At 47.7% G+C, this 17,959-nt stretch overlaps 1 protein-coding gene across 2 annotated transcripts in view; it reads right to left on the minus strand.

The window, feature by feature from the left end:
• Window positions 1-17,959, minus strand: part of DNAH6 (dynein axonemal heavy chain 6) — a 1,211,389-nt gene that overhangs the window by 469,893 nt on the left and 723,537 nt on the right. For both annotated transcript variants that reach the window (XM_069236637.1, XM_069236634.1), the window contains exons 47-48: window positions 2,825-2,977; window positions 1,737-1,877 (exon numbers count right to left, since the gene is read on the minus strand). In XM_069236637.1, coding sequence (XP_069092738.1) covers window positions 1,737-1,877; window positions 2,825-2,977 — 294 coding nt within the window. The remainder of the gene's footprint in view (window positions 1-1,736; window positions 1,878-2,824; window positions 2,978-17,959) is intronic.

Here is a 17,959-nt window from a genome sequence, read left to right on the forward strand (position 1 = left end):
CCCATGTCTGTGAATTGCTGAAGGTCCAGTGAACAAATGACTCTAGTTTGGCACACAGGACCATTTGGAACGGGATATGTTGCAGTGGACCTGAACCGTAGCTGTGATAAACTGTGCCTCAACTTTAACCCATGGAAGTATGTTTTTTTGGATCAGTCTTTAGTACCTCAGACTTTTGGAATCAGGTAACAAACGTTATTGAAGTTTTTCTAAAAGTTGTGAAATAAAAAAATCATTTCTGGAGGACCACAACTATGTGCCCATTCCTACCTGAAAAACATGTGACGCCAGCAGTTCCACCTTCTCTTTTTCTACCACAGTGTCATTTCTGGTGCAAAGTTCAAAGCTAGAGTGGAACTCTTAAGCAGATATAGCTGACGTGGTGAAGCAGTTCTGGGCTACTGTTCCCAGCCTTGCTCCGCCAGAGATTTCTGACCTCCTAAGAAATGGCTATTTATATAACAGATTAGCAACTTTGCCTATCCTAGTCTCTCATGAGTGTGTCATGAAGGTTGTGTAGATCAAATTCAACAACACTCATGGACTAACAACTGATTTTTACTTTTCACTCATTTTTAAGGGGGCTGTTTTCGTACTTGCTATACCTTTTGATTCCAGCATCTAATTATCTTGTTTTTGTAGTATTTTACTTCTAGCATTTGATAATTGAGTAAAGCAACCGAGGGTGGGTCAGGATTTTTTCATGGAAACAACTTTACCTTTTGGGAGTCATATTGGTGCAACAGTTTTTGAGAAAGAAGTTTTTATACCTCAATCTTTCAAGCATGAAATAAGATCTGAATGAAGCTTTTTCACTGCATTTTATTTCTCACTTTGCAAGTATTTGCAATGCAGTGCTAAGCCACTACTGTGAATTCTTCAACCTGAATTAGATCACTTGTAGCTTGCATCTTGAAATTTATGAGTAATCCTGGAGTACTACAAGCGTAAGACACACTTACCCATACAAATATCTTTATGAATCGGATCCCTGATTGGGATGTGGCAGTAGAAAGTTTCAGATTCAGGGCAAACAATTGGTATACTTATTTTACTGGGTGCTGTAAAGCTCTTTGTTTGCACCAGAAAGTAGTTAGAACAAAAACCTAAAGATTTTCACTCTACGGTAAAAACTCTAAAGAAAAGTCCTGCTTAAAACATCAAAGATGATGTTCCAATGAATGTCAATGAGAAAAAATAATAAGCATGACAATGTAAGCAGTGATCTAAATGTTGACCTAAAGCCTTAGGATTTACTCTGGTATCACTGATCATTTCAGCCAAAAGTTCCATGGTGACTTAAGAGAGGTAGCTTTGGTTCAGTAGTGGAGGAATTTATCTCTTAAATTCTAGTGGTAAGAGTTTACTTTCATTTGTGTTTTACCAAACTGTTTATTAGGTACTCAGTTATGATTTTAACCCAAAAGGACAAAAGAGGCAAAGGAAAAGGTTGGCGGTCTGTGCTAGCATTGACTTTATATTGTTGAAGTGTCTTACTGAGCATGAAAAGAAAAAGGCCCAGGGGATTTAGGGATTTCTTAACAGCACTCATGAAAAAACTCTCTGGGGAACTCGGGTGCTACTTTTATACTGGCTGAATGACTGCCATAACCACAAAAGTACTAGTAGTCCAAGGGGGAGAGCTGATGGGATTCATAAGAGGCACACAAAATGGAGGCTCACTGACTGAAGTCACTTGTGCTACAAAAGGCTTGGAGGTTACATTTGTCACTCACCTGCACAAACCAATCAATCGTACAGCAGTTCACCAAGGACGGAAACATACGGCATCGTGCCCGGAAAGCTTCTCCAACAGGACTCATGCACAGAACTATGTGCAGCTTCTGACGAACTCGATTAATAAAAAACTGAAACACCTAAGAATTTGAAACAGACGTCAGACACTACTATCAAGAAGGAAAATTACACAAACTACTACGAACGCATTGGAATAATTAAAGTGTTTCTGTGGGATTTACTAAGTGGTGGGTAGTATCTGTTGCCACAATGCAATTCATAATATGGAATTGGAATGAACTTCTGTGTCGAAAGTGATGCCACATAAAATAAAGTTGTGAATCTAAAGTAGATATCGATTGTGGAGGTTTGTTAAATTGTTCTACTGGTTTACGGACGAACGTCTGGTTTGTATGGGGTTACTTATAGAGAACTGTTTCTTATAAATCTGTTTTAATGTTATGAACTGCAATAAGAAACTTGAGCTCACAATTTGAACGTGGTTGTGTGCGTCTGTGCTCTTGAAGCACGGAGCTACGCCCATGTTTAAGTCACAGGGGGATAAATCAGGTTCTGCGCCCTCTTTTGCCCCCTTCTTTAGAAGAAGTGCCATGAAACAGCCTCATTAAGCGCAAGTTGGCATTCTATTTAATACTAGCATCAACAGCTGACTGAATCACATGAAGGCACACACGCGCTCTTGCTACTAGCAGTTCAAAGTGCACTCTACAATGTTTACGGTAGCCTTTCCTCAGTTTTTACCTTTGGCGTTTAAACAGAAGGCAAACATCGCATTGGCATTAAATAAACAGACACATCAAAATATATGACAAACTAAAGATTGCAGTGTACACAAGAGAATGACAACATTCACAACACTCTCCAGTTGCCACTCTGCCCGTATGCATTTAGTGAGATGAGGCTAATGAATAACATGGTAATTTCCACATCTCTGACCCATCTAAATTAATCACCAGAACGGGAGAAAGTTGAGAGTGCAGAGTGGTAGCATTTCTTAGTGAAAAGCCTATTGTCTTCAGGAGAGTTGAAGCCGTTACTATCTTTTTGGTAAGACATTTTACATTACCTCGTCTCTACTTCCCTCTGGTATTCCTGCTTCTTTTGCTTTTGGTCTTGTAGCTGCCAAAACAAATTCCAGGTCATCTTTTTCAAAGAGATTAGGGACTTCACCAGAGTTGAGTATATTGTTTATGTCTTCCAAAAACTCTTCCACAACAATCTGTAGATCAGAAATATGATTAGCTTTTCTCCGTGCAAGTAGCTAATGAAAGGTGTCATTGATGTCCATTGATCTATTGGCACAGACAGCTTCTATAAAGGGACTGTGTCTATTTGATCAGCATATCTGTAAATGTCCAAAGTGGTCACGTTGTACCAGAAGAACCGCCCACTGGGATTGATTGTTCTTAGTTTCTTTAGGCCTATTCAATTTGTGAATTTGAAAGAACCTTCTCAATTACTTTGTGGACTATGCTGGCTTTAGTTGGCTCCCACCTGCCCATCACAGAAATACTTACTGACAACATAAGAAAACACTTTGATTGATACGTTCTTTTCTATGTGTGCACTATGTAGCTCACCATTGGCTGTGACCAGTAAGCATAAAGGACTGGTTTGTTGACCAACAGTGATGAAGAGTGAGTTAATTAAAAGGCAGATTCAGTTACTTGTCGCTCTTTTAATTCATTATGACAAATATTTTTTCTTTATAGAGAAGTGGGACCGATTGCTTTTTTTGCTCTATAAACGAGAGGCGAGTTTTGCTCTTATTTACAGAGCAGGTGTCATATAAATGAGATTGATAAAAAAAAAAGTCCGTAAAATATGAATAATATATTTGAAAAGTAAATCATATATCATGTTTTCCCCCAAATAACGTACATTTCTGCATTTACTTACGGACCTTTCGGTGAACTATAGAGGGTTAAAATACCCATGGTAAAAACCAAACGGTAAGACCTATCTCAGATCTTTTGCACTCATTAAAGTTCACAGTGGACAGTTTTACATGCACTAAAATAGCACTTTTCTATTACAGGGAATATTCTTCTTTTACTTAATATTCATATTTTCCATGTAAAGTTCCTGACTTACATTAGGAGTCATTGATGAATTTCCTCTTGTGGACACTCCGTGCACACTTCCTTAGCACTCACTTGGCCTTGCCCATTTTTTCATGTGCATAAGTTAAACATTAACAGCATGCATTATTAACTCATAACATGCATGCTTGTGACTTACAACTCTATTTTCTTTGGCGAGTTGGGGACATTCCACTCATGCGAAATTTGTGTTTAAGTAGGCCACCTTGATTTGCATTGCACTAATTAATGGTGTTTTTGGAGGTGACCTCTTCAGCTACATAAATAGCATTAGCTATCATTATACAAGAGAAAGAGCTTGGAGATGTAGTTATCCAATGACCACACCACTTTCTAGCAAAGACTGACAGTATAATCCTCACTTCTCGTGTTGAGAGTTTTAGGGATACAAATATGTTGTCTGGACATAAGAAGAGAGGGGGAGATATGGCAGAAACATCAGTCTATAATAGGGATGGAAATGCAGTTAAGGAAGTGAGCATATTCATGTGGTGGCATGGGATCAGACTATGAACAAGAGATGTGTAAGTGGGAAGCTCAGTTGTGACATAGAGGGCTTTGTGAGGTTGGTTAATGCATTGAAGTGAGGTTCCACAAAGTGGTTTAGGTACGACCACTAACAAAATTCAATACACCATAGCAGTGCTAATCAGTTTGGCTTTTGTATCTTGAAAGGATACATGTAAGATTGAATAAAACATAGTGGAGTTAGCACCTGGATTGGAGAAGGTTATTTTCACAATCAGGGAATCCTGTGTTATTGCTACATACTTATTTTGCGTCCGTTTGTGAGGCAGCATACACTGATGACATCTGTCCTCTAGCTCGTCTTTGTGGTAGGAAAGCTTGCGCTGCTATGCAAAAGGCAAAACCATGGCATTGTCATCATGGTAGAGCTGGGTTTCAAGTGGAAGTAAAAGGTACAAGGAATGGGGAGTGTATGGTTAGAGGGGGAGAGCAAGTGCAAGCCAAAGAACCCCATTTTCACCTCCAGCAACCAAGTCAGGCAATGCTGTCTCCTCTGCCTGCTTCATCACTTTGCACATGCTACTTAAGATCTTCAAGTGGTAACCCCTACACAGGAAACGTCATAGAACTCACAAGGACTGATCATTCCATCGTCCACTTCAGCATCTCCAGCCCCGCACCACTACCCCCACGATGACCAGCGCCCTCCACCGCAAATAAGTCTCAGCGACCAGATGGGTGAATGCCCTTAACACCTCCAACCCTGCTACACCTACAAACCTCAAACAGGGACTGAAAAACTTAAATGCCTGGATCACCAAATACACCAACAGCATTGTCCCCACAAAGAGCAACATCCAGAGAAAATCCTGCAAAAAGGCCAGGTGGTAGACCCAGAGCTCAGTACAGCAGAATGAGACTGCAAACAGCCAGAGGGGAGATGCCGTTCCTGCAAGCCACTCTGACAGAGAAGCCTTCAAGACCTCCCTCAGCCTCTACCACCGCTTGCTGTGGGCAACAAAGACAGCCCTTGCCGCATGCATCGGAACTAGCGCCAACAACACCAATGAACTTTTCAACATCGTTAAGGAATTCTCCAATCTGGCTGCAAGCAAAAACAACATCACACCCTCACAGGAGCTGTGCAACAACCTCACCCATATCTTCCACGACAAGATTGCAACTATATAGAGAAAACCTCGAACCCCAACCCACCACCTACGGACTTACTCGACAGATACACCACCATAGCTAACCAACACAAACCACACAATGACCACTTGGAACATCCTGTCCACCTAGGACATCACCTCCACCAGAAATCCATCCACTGGGGAGTTCCCACGGATCCATGCCCGCACCACATCTTCAACCTTGGAAACCAAAGGACTGACCAGGAACACACCACCCTGCACAACACCTCTATCATCACTGCAACATTTTACAATGGCTGGAAAAACGCCAAAGTCAGACCACTACTCAAAAAACCCTCCGCCGTCCACCAGAGAATTAAAAAATTACCAGCCAATATCCCTGCTCCCATTCCCAGCGAGGGTACTGAAAAACATCAACAAGCAACTCATGACATACATGGAGAAGAACCAGCTACTCAAATCCTCCCAATCTGGCTTCCGCAACAATCACAGCACCACAACTGCCCAAATTGCAGCAACTGATGACATCCGAGCCATCCTTGACGGAGGAGAAACAGCAGCCTTGACACTCCTTGACCTTTCGGCAGCCTTCCACATCGTATCCCACCACATGCTGATTGAGAGACTCCACCTAAACGGCATCCAAAGGGATGCACTTAGATGGATCACCTCGTTCCCCACCAGAAGAACCCAGAGGATCCACCTCCCACCTTTCACCTCCGAACCCTAGGAGATCACCTGCGGTGTCCCCCAGTGCTCAACCCTCAGCTCCAAGCTCAACGCATATATGCAAACAGAAGTACTGATCTTAGGCAACAGCAGCAACACATGGAACGACTCCTGGTGGCTATCAGACCTAGGACCCACTCCCTCCGACCATGCCCGAAACCTCAAAATCATCAGACACCAAGCCCATCATGAAATCACAGATCAATGCTGTCTCCTCTGCCTGCTTCATCACTTTGCGCATGCTACGTAAGATCTTCAAGTGGTAACCCCTACACAGGAAACACACCGTGACACAGACTCTCATCACCGGCAGACTGGACTACGGCAAGGCCGTCTACGTAGGAATCGCCGCACACGCCCTACAGAGAGTTCAAGTGGTAACCCCTACACAGGAAACGTCACAGAACTCACAAGGACTGATCATTCCATCGTCCACTTCAGCATCTCCAGCCCCGCACCACTACCCCCACGATGACCAGCGCCTTCCACCGCAAATAAGTCTCAGCGACCAGATGGGCGAATGCCCTTAACACCTCCAACCCTGCTACACCTACAAACCTCAAACAAGGACTGAAAAACTTAAATGCCTGGATCACCAAATACACCAACAGCATTGTCCCCACAAAGAGCAACATCCAGAGAAAATCCTGCAAAAAGGCCAGGTGGTAGACCCAGAGCTCAGTACAGCAGAATGAGACTGCAAACAGCCAGAGGGGAGATGCCGTTCCTGCAAGCCACTCTGACAGAGAAGCCTTCAAGACCTCCCTCAGCCTCTACCACCGCTTGCTGTGGGCAACAAAGACAGCCCTTGCCGCATGCATCGGAACTAGCGCCAACAACACCAATGAACTTTTCAACATCGTTAAGGAATTCTCCAATCTGGCTGCAAGCAAAAACAACATCACACCCTCACAGGAGCTGTGCAACAACCTCACCCATATCTTCCACGACAAGATTGCAACTATATAGAGAAAACCTCGAACCCCAACCCACCACCTACGGACTTACTCGACAGATACACCACCATAGCTAACCAACACAAACCACACAATGACCACTTGGAACATCCTGTCCACCTAGGACATCACCTCCACCAGAAATCCATCCACTGGGGAGTTCCCACGGATCCATGCCCGCACCACATCTTCAACCTTGGAAACCAAAGGACTGACCAGGAACACACCACCCTGCACAACACCTCTATCATCACTGCAACATTTTACAATGGCTGGAAAAACGCCAAAGTCAGACCACTACTCAAAAAACCCTCCGCCGTCCACCAGAGAATTAAAAAAATTACCAGCCAATATCCCTGCTCCCATTCCCAGCGAGGGTACTGAAAAACATCAACAAGCAACTCATGACATACATGGAGAAGAACCAGCTACTCAAATCCTCCCAATCTGGCTTCCGCAACAATCACAGCACCACAACTGCCCAAATTGCAGCAACTGATGACATCCGAGCCATCCTTGACGGAGGAGAAACAGCAGCCTTGACACTCCTTGACCTTTCGGCAGCCTTCCACATCATATCCCACCACATGCTGATTGAGAGACTCCACCTAAACGGCATCCAAAGGGATGCACTTAGATGGATCACCTCGTTCCCCACCAGAAGAACCCAGAGGATCCACCTCCCACCTTTCACCTCCGAACCCTAGGAGATCACCTGCGGTGTCCCCCAGTGCTCAACCCTCAGCTCCAAGCTCAACGCATATATGCAAACAGAAGTACTGATCTTAGGCAACAGCAGCAACACATGGAACGACTCCTGGTGGCTATCAGACCTAGGACCCACTCCCTCCGACCATGCCCGAAACCTCAAAATCATCAGACACCAAGCCCATCATGAAATCACAGATCAATGCTGTCTCCTCTGCCTGCTTCATCACTTTGCGCATGCTACGTAAGATCTTCAAGTGGTAACCCCTACACAGGAAACACACCGTGACACAGACTCTCATCACCGGCAGACTGGACTACGGCAAGGCCGTCTACGTAGGAATCGCCGCACACGCCCTACAGAGAGTTCAAGTGGTAACCCCTACACAGGAAACGTCACAGAACTCACAAGGACTGATCATTCCATCGTCCACTTCAGCATCTCCAGCCCCGCACCACTACCCCCACGATGACCAGCGCCTTCCACCGCAAATAAGTCTCAGCGACCAGATGGGCGAATGCCCTTAACACCTCCAACCCTGCTACACCTACAAACCTCAAACAAGGACTGAAAAACTTAAATGCCTGGATCACCAAATACACCAACAGCATTGTCCCCACAAAGAGCAACATCCAGAGAAAATCCTGCAAAAAGGCCAGGTGGTAGACCCAGAGCTCAGTACAGCAGAATGAGACTGCAAACAGCCAGAGGGGAGATGCCGTTCCTGCAAGCCACTCTGACAGAGAAGCCTTCAAGACCTCCCTCAGCCTCTACCACCGCTTGCTGTGGGCAACAAAGACAGCCCTTGCCGCATGCATCGGAACTAGCGCCAACAACACCAATGAACTTTTCAACATCGTTAAGGAATTCTCCAATCTGGCTGCAAGCAAAAACAACATCACACCCTCACAGGAGCTGTGCAACAACCTCACCCATATCTTCCACGACAAGATTGCAACTATATAGAGAAAACCTCGAACCCCAACCCACCACCTACGGACTTACTCGACAGATACACCACCATAGCTAACCAACACAAACCACACAATGACCACTTGGAACATCCTGTCCACCTAGGACATCACCTCCACCAGAAATCCATCCACTGGGGAGTTCCCACGGATCCATGCCCGCACCACATCTTCAACCTTGGAAACCAAAGGACTGACCAGGAACACACCACCCTGCACAACACCTCTATCATCACTGCAACATTTTACAATGGCTGGAAAAACGCCAAAGTCAGACCACTACTCAAAAAACCCTCCGCCGTCCACCAGAGAATAAAAAAATTACCAGCCAATATCCCTGCTCCCATTCCCAGCGAGGGTACTGAAAAACATCAACAAGCAACTCATGACATACATGGAGAAGAACCAGCTACTCAAATCCTCCCAATCTGGCTTCCGCAACAATCACAGCACCACAACTGCCCAAATTGCAGCAACTGATGACATCCGAGCCATCCTTGACGGAGGAGAAACAGCAGCCTTGACACTCCTTGACCTTTCGGCAGCCTTCCACATCGTATCCCACCACATGCTGATTGAGAGACTCCACCTAAACGGCATCCAAAGGGATGCACTTAGATGGATCACCTCGTTCCCCACCAGAAGAACCCAGAGGATCCACCTCCCACCTTTCACCTCCGAACCCTAGGAGATCACCTGCGGTGTCCCCCAGTGCTCAACCCTCAGCTCCAAGCTCAACGCATATATGCAAACAGAAGTACTGATCTTAGGCAACAGCAGCAACACATGGAACGACTCCTGGTGGCTATCAGACCTAGGACCCACTCCCTCCGACCATGCCCGAAACCTCAAAATCATCAGACACCAAGCCCATCATGAAATCACAGATCAATGCTGTCTCCTCTGCCTGCTTCATCACTTTGCGCATGCTACGTAAGATCTTCAAGTGGTAACCCCTACACAGGAAACACACCGTGACACAGACTCTCATCACCGGCAGACTGGACTACGGCAAGGCCGTCTACGTAGGAATCGCCGCACACGCCCTACAGAGAATTCAGACCATACAGAACGCTGCAGCCAGACTTATCCTCGGCCTTCCCTGGTGAACCCACATCAGCCCCCCAGACACCTCCACTGGCTCACACGCCCTACAGAGACTTCAGACCATACAGAACGCTGCAGCCATACTTATCCTCGGCCTTCCCTGGTGAACCCACATCAGCCCCCCCAGACACCTCCACTGGCTCCCTGTACAGAAGAGATGTCAATCCTAGCTGCTGACCCACGCACACAAGGCTCTACACAACTGAGGATCTACATACATCAACCACCACCTCAACTTCCACCAACCATGTAGAAGCCTCCTTTTCACTTGCCCATACTCCCCTCGTCTACTGAAGCAGAAGTGGAGGATGCTGCTTCTCTCACATCGCAGCAAAAACCTGGAACAGCCTCCCCATGAACCTTCAGACCATCACCTGACTTCTGGAATTCCAATGGCCCTCAAGACCTGGTTGTTTGAATATGCCTCCAGGACCTGCAAGGGCCTGGAAACCCTATTGGGTGATTAGTTGCACTTTATAAATCTTGATTGATTGAATGATTGAAGAATGCATGGTACAGGGGGCACATGGTACATATAGGAGAGAGTGCAAATTGAAGATGCATGAGATCAGTATGCAATGCGAAACACAGAGGACAAAGGGCACCCACAGAAGAATTACAGCACAGGCAGCAGCCACAGAATGACTTTAATTATGACACAAGTCTGAGAACAGCAAGCTACCCACACACTGACAGCATGCACCGCAAGGACAACTGCAGTGCAAGCTCCTCTTGTGCAGACAGAAGAGGCGTCACCTTAGTTTCATCATAGCAAGCTGCAGCATACACACAGAATGAGTACCACATGAACAGGATAAACAAACAGCATACACATTCCTCAGTGTAAACACAAGGTAGCACAATTAACTCTTGGTTAGAGATTAAATGGGAACACAGACTACATTAGCGTAGGATCCTGGCTTGTGCTGAACAATGAGTAAATCACCCAATGAGTGAGTTACAGAACATAGAGAGACAGCTGTTGAAGCACACTCGTACATGCTACTGACCCTGCATTAAGTCTTTCCACTTCTCTGAGACACCAGCCAATGGGGAGTTCCTCATACATTGCACCTCTGTAAGGACGCATGAGGAACAAGTTTCCTTCCTTAGGTAATGCATTATCTGATAAAGACAATATCTAGCTGCAGATTCCTTACCTTTGCTTTCACCCCAAGTGTCAGACTGGATCCAGAAGAGTGTTTTTTGAGTACCCCTGCGTGCCGGTAGGTGCCATCTGTCGGCTTCGCAAGGTGTCGTCAGCATTGTCCGCACCTCGGCGTGCTGATGTCAGCTTCTTTTCACGACTTTCCACGCCAGAAGTACAGAGCCATAAAGATTACGGACCCTGGTGTGTACAGACTAGGGCCCTGAAAGGGATCATCTCTGATATTGCCTCTACCAAATAATACGTTACCGAAAGTAAGTAACTTGTTCATCTGATAGAGACTTCTAGCTGCAGATTCCTTACTTTTGAATAAATAACCAAGCAATACCATCCCTGGTGGTGGGTCTGCAGACAAATATAAAATAGGAAGTCCTGCGGGACCAAATGGGTGAAAAGCCTGCTCCTGCAGACCGGACTTTCCAGGCAGTGGTGCTCGGTGCTAATGCAATGGTTGCAGCATTAGCTCTGGTGGATTGAGCCCATAAGCCTTCAGGAGGCTGCTTTTTCGCCACTGCGTAGCATATTTTGATGCAGAGAACGACCCATCAAGATATGGTCCATTGCTGCACCGTCTAACCTTTCTTGGCTCCAACAAACCCCACGAAGAGTTGGTCGTCCACCCAGTACTCTTTTGTTCGATTAAGGTAGTACAACAACAATCTTTTGGGGTCCTCTTCTTTGGAGGGATGTGGAAGAGTGTAAAAAGAGGCCAAGGTGACAGATTGGCCCACATGAAATGGTGTTATAACTTTTGGCTGGAAAGAGCCCCTACTGTTAAGCACCAGTTTGTTTGGAGAAACTGTGAACAATGGAGGCTTGGACGATAAAGCCTGAATAAAGCCCGCAGCTTGCTCACCCTCCGAACAGATGTAATGGCCAGGAGGAAGGCCGGTCTAATCGTGAGCAGCCAGAGAGGAAAATTGTGAGAGGTTCGAAAGGAGCACACAGCAAGAAAATGAGGAGGAAATTAAGGTAAATTAAGGTCCCACAGAGGCACAATAAAATGAGAAGAGGGGAATATGTACAAGGCACTTTAGGAATCTATTTACAATAGGGGACTTAAATAAAGAGGGTTGGTCAGGCAGAAACAAGAAGGCAAACAGAGCAGAAGGATAACCCTTCAGAGCACCCAAAGCAGAGAAGGGAAAGGATAAAAAGCTAAATATCAGAGAGTGAAACAGAAAGGAGATCAATAGACTTTTCTGTTCAATATGACACAGGCCACTTCCACCGGTAGCGTATACCGTTTTGGTGGAGGGACGCCTGGCTGACAGAATAAAACTACAGAAGGAAGGTCGAAAGCGGTCAACTACCGCTGCTCAATCTCCACGCTAGAAGGCAGAGACATGACAGGAGGACCTTTCCCCTGCTGCGACAGAAGATCCTTCCAAAGGGTCAGCCTGATCGGAGGATCAACACTCATGTTCAGTAGCTTGGGATACCAGACTTTCCGTGCCCAGTTAGGAGCCACAAGGATGACTTGGACTCAGTCGTTCCAGATCTTCTTGAGAACTTTGGGCAGGAGTGGTATAGGTGGAAAGGTTACCATAGACCAGAGTTCCACTTGAGATGAAAAGCGCCTCCGAGCGAGAACTGCCTTGGAAGCTCCAGCACACAAAAGTGCTGACATTACGTATTCTCAGCAGAGACGAACAGATCTAACCAAGGCTCTTCCCACTGCTGAAAGAGGAGTTGCACTACCTTCGGTTGGAGACGCCACTCTTGATCTGCTAAGCATTGACGTTTAGGGAACATGCCAGATGTTGAACCACCAGGGATATGCCCTACTGTTCCAGCCATGTCCATAGGGGCAGGGCCTCTTGACAGAGGGCCCACAATCCTAACCCACTCTGTTTGTTGCAGTACCACATGGTGGTGGTGTTGTCTGTGAACACCTGCATTACCCTTCCCTTAATTAGCCGGGTAGAAAGGCTTTCAATGCCAGTCCGACTGTACGGAGCTCCAGCATTTTTATGAAGAGTACAAAATCCACCAGAGACCAAAGTCCTCTGATCTCCACGTCTCCCTGGTGGCCATCCCATCCCCAGATAACACATCTGTCATTACTATGAGATATGACTGGGGAAGGGAGACCCAAATATGTTTCGTTAGCCACCATCACAAGTCCTTTACTGTTCCCTCCAAGATCTGCATCATGTCGGAGAGATTCTCCTGATGCTGCACCCACTGGAACTTTAAGTCCCACTGCGGAGCCTGCATATGCCATCTGGCATGTGTCACTAGGTGGATGCAAGAGACCATAAAGCCCTGCAACTTCAGAGTCATTCTCACTGAAATCTAGATAGAGGCTGAAACATCGGTTTCATTGCCTGAATATTCTAGACTCGGTGCTCAGGAGGATAAGGCCGAAACTGCACTGTGCTCAGAACAGCTCTGATGAAAGAAAGCATCTAAGAGGGTGTCAGGTGTGCCTTCGGCAGGTTTATAGGAAACCCCAGTGAATGCAAGAGGTCCACCACTGGAGGGGGGAGGTAACAGCCTGGGGCGAGCTCACCTTCAACAGCCAGTCATGGAAACTGACACTCCTGATCTGTGCAGATGAGCTGCGCCCACTGCCATCACCTTCGTGAACACTCGAGAAGCACTGATAAGGCTGAAGGGGAGCATGGTAAACTGAAAGTGGTTGTGGCCTACCGTGAACCGCAAGTAACATCTGTGGGCAGGTAGGGTGGAGATGTGGAAATAGGAGTCCTGCAAGTCCAGCGCTACCATCCAGTCTTGGGTATATATTGAATTTCTCATTTCTGAGGAAGAGCATGAGGTTTTGATGATCCAGAATAAGGCAAAGAGCCTTGTCCTATTTTAGGGACCAGGGGGTAGCGGGAGCAGCAACCACAGCCTGCTTCAGGCACTGGAACCCTCTCTATGACTCCCTCGGCCAAGAGAGCTTTGACTTCCTCGTGGAGCAGAGATAAATGATCCTCCATCAGTGGTCGTAAGCTGGGGATATAAAGGGAGGAGTGGTTTCAAAAGGGAGAGAGTAGTCCCTCTGAACAATTTGTAGAACCCACCTGTCCGATGCTATGAACTGCCAGTGGTGGAGGTTATGATGGATCCTGCCACCAACTGGGCACCCATGATCTAGAAGGGCAAGATTAGGAAGGTTTGGAGGCTGAAGCTGCCGGGAATGGTGGTGGTTAGAGCAGACCACTGGCTACTTGACCCATGGGATCGAGAAGACAGCATCCTCGTGCATGCAGAGGCTGGGAAGCTTACGCAGGCTGGTGCCTGGGACAGGGTTGCTGCCATTGGAAGCCCCTTCCACAGCCACAAAAGGAGCAAAAGGCAGACTGGGGATGATGCAGGGTAGCTGAGAGGCCCACGGACTTGGCCATAGCCCACAAGTCCATAAAGAGCTCCAGCGCAGAGTCTGCCTTGTCTCCGAACTTACAACTGCCATCAAAGGACATGTCCATGAGGGGAGCCTTGATATGCCCTGAAAAGCCAGATGTTATCAACCAGGCAAAGCATTTGAGCGCCACTGTCATGGAAACTGCTCTGCCAAGCGAGTCGGTTGTGTCCAAGCCACAGCTGATAATTAACTTGGCTGTGTCTCTCCCATCCCTGACCGCTTGAGAGAGAATGGCCAGTGCCTCCTCCGGGACCTGTGGCAGCACTCTTGCAACTGTGTCCCACCGTATGTGGGAATAGCGTGCCAATAAGCATGCAGTGTTCATTGACTGCTATGCAAGGCTGGCAGAATTTTCTTTCTGAAGCTATAGAACCTCTTGAATGCCCTGTACAGGGGTGCAGCAGGGAACGTGCCATTGGAAGTGGAAACCTGGACCACCAAGTTCTCCAGGGTAGGTTGAGGAAACATGGGTCCCCTGGGGGCTGAGCAGTGACAGCAGGCAATCATCCTATTCACAGAACCCCTGTGCTGGGCTTGGACCAGGTTCCCATTAGGATATCAATGAGGGATTTGTTAAAAGGGAGCACGAGTTCAGATGAGTAAGCTAATGGTTGCATCACCTCTATCAAGATGTTAGTCTTTACTGCCAATGAGGGCAACTCGAGGTCCAGGACCTCAGCTACAATCTTCATCACCATAGAATAGTAGCTCCCTCCTCTGTAGCCACGGTAGGGGGAGAAAGCATGCTGATACCTGAAGATGTGTCCAGTCTGCTGGTATCACCCAGTACCCAACCCCAGTCCATATGCTGCTTTTCTGACTGGTATTCTAAAGGGTCCAGTGACTCTTCCCTTTCTTCCCTGATGCCAAGCCCTTCAGAATAAAGCTGAGGCACCGGCCTAGGACACATGGGTCCTGTTGGCACCAGAATGGGCGCCGGTCGATGCGACTACGGCTCTGTGTCAGATTCAGTGATTACAATACGGCTGGTACCACTGGTGGGCACCGGCAGCACCAGAAGAATACACGTCAGGACTGGGATTTGAGGAGGTCGAAGTGGCATGACTGGTGCTGGTCCGGATCCATGATCGCATCTATGGGGGTCCGTTTGAGCCAGAGTGAGAACTGCCAGCACAGAACCAGATGGGCCCCCTCTCACCCTGCTGGGCCCGAAGATGCTCCGAAGGCGCATCAGCTGATGGGTGTGGAGAAGCTGAAGCATGATTCGACTTCTTGTGTTTTTGTGCCTCTTCCCTGAATGTCCCGTAGACTGAGTGGGACGAATAGGACTTGGGGCTCCTGGAACAATCCAGGGTCCTTCCCCTCGACCGGGATTGAGACATCTGAGGGGTCACCCAACTCCTCGGAGTCACCTGCCGGGCCGTGACCAGCATTAGGGCCCAGCAGTCAGAGCATGACTTGGTGTCGTGGTCGTGCTCCAGACACCAAAGACATATGAGGTGTAGGTCCGTCACCAAAACAGCACAGTGACACTCGCCACAAGGTTTAAAACTTGTTGCCCTCAATGACATTTGCCTAACAGACCAGGAGGTAAAAAACCTCAAGAAGGGTCAACAAAATGTCACAAAATCCTGTCTAAAAATGACAGAGGGATAGCTCGGTTTGGATCTGCACTGGCTGGCGAGGAAAGAAAAGGACTGACATCAGCGGTCCGAGGTGGCACCTATATAGGTGAAGCAGACGTCACTTCTGGTGCAGATAATGCAAGGGGCTGACCGACGCCACCTACCAGTGTGCAGGAGTATTCACAAAAATTCTTCCAGATCCAGTCTGATGCCTAGGGAGAATTCAAAGGTAAGGAATCAGCGGAAGGCTTTATCAGATAAAACCAGATTGCTATGCATCCTTCTTCCCCAATTCCCTCACTAACTGAGAATCCTAAAGTTGCCTGTCATGCAACTTAGGGTGAACAGAGACGCCAGAGGGCAGTGTTCATGCCTTCTCTTGCAGACTGAAGCTCCACAGCACACATTCTCCCCCTTACTTCTCTTGGTTCCTGCACGACCCCAAAGTCAAAATGTGAAATTGATGCCTCTGTAACCCCAGCCTTTAATTAGGGCAGCACACAGTGACAGAGCAGTCCTATAGCAGGAGCCAGGGTGCTGTGAGGGAAGATATGGGTAGAAGTCAATACAGGATTGATAAGGTTACCATGGAGGGGATGATTGATCATCAGCAGAGGGCAGTGTGAGGAGAACATGTCACCTTGGGTCCTGGTAGCATTATGGCGGTTTTCCGCTCGGCGTATTATGAATGTTGGCAGCTCTACGTCGTTTCTCCGACGGAGAGCCGCCAACAGCCATAGTGACGGGCGGCAGGGAAGTGGAGGTTACTCCACCTCCACCGCCACGCCAACAGAACACCGCCCAGCGAATCACGTCCTGTGATTCTGCACGGCGGTGTTCTGTTGGCGGTGTGGTGTCGGCGGAGCTGCCCCCATGGCTCCCGTCCCCTCCCGGAGAATCGACGGAACAGGTAAGTCGATCGTCCGTTATGGGCGGGGGGTGGGGGAGTTTTGTGTGTTGTGTGGGTGCATGGGGGTGTGCGTGGGTGCATGTAGAGGGGGTGTGTGAGTGCGTGTATGCTTGCGGGGGTGTTGCGTGTTTTGGGAATGAGTGCGTGTATGTCTGTATGGATGTGCACGTGTATGTTTGAATGTGGGTGACTGTGTGTGGATGTTGGCATGTGTGTCGGTGTGTGCGTGTATGTGTGTTGGTGGTGCCTGCGTGCGTGTCGGGTGTGTATGTGTAAGGTAATGTCGGGGGTCGGGGGTCCTGCCACCCTTGGGGGGTGGCAGGGGCGGTGGGGGGTGTAGGAGAGGGAGTCGGGGTGGGGGTGGGGGAGACCCCTATCAGTGCCAGGGAAGGAATTCCCTGGCACTGATAGTGCTTACCGCCATGGATTTCATGACGGTTCCTACAGCTGGAAATCCACGGCGGTAAGCCGGGTCAAAATACCGGCGGCGGTATTGTCACGGCCGCCGAGCTGGGGACCCAGGTCTCCAGCCCAGCGGTCGTCTCCACCCTGGCGGGCGGAACGGAGAAGCGGCGGATGACCATGGCGGTAACCACCATGGTCATAATTCCCAAAAAAAGACCACCAGCCTGTTGGCGGTCTTACCGCCGCTTTAACACCGTCCGCCAGGGTTGTAATGACCCCCAAAGTGTCTGTCTGCATTAATATCATATGGGACAATGTCAACTTACATCAACCGGTTTTATTTGGGTATTTCTGATACCATCTTCGTCTAAACATCTTTTGTATTATCTTTCAGTTTATTATAAAAAAAATTATACATGTACTGGCTTGCAGTAGTGGCTTGTAATTATTAACAATAGTGGGGCGGGCACAGGCAGGCACACAACTGCACACCCATACTCTCACAAGAACACACACATACTCACACCCACTATTCACAAGCACATACAAAAACACACACACGC

This window comes from Pleurodeles waltl, chromosome 1_2, assembly GCF_031143425.1.
Source record: "Pleurodeles waltl isolate 20211129_DDA chromosome 1_2, aPleWal1.hap1.20221129, whole genome shotgun sequence".
NCBI lineage: Eukaryota > Metazoa > Chordata > Amphibia > Caudata > Salamandridae > Pleurodeles > Pleurodeles waltl.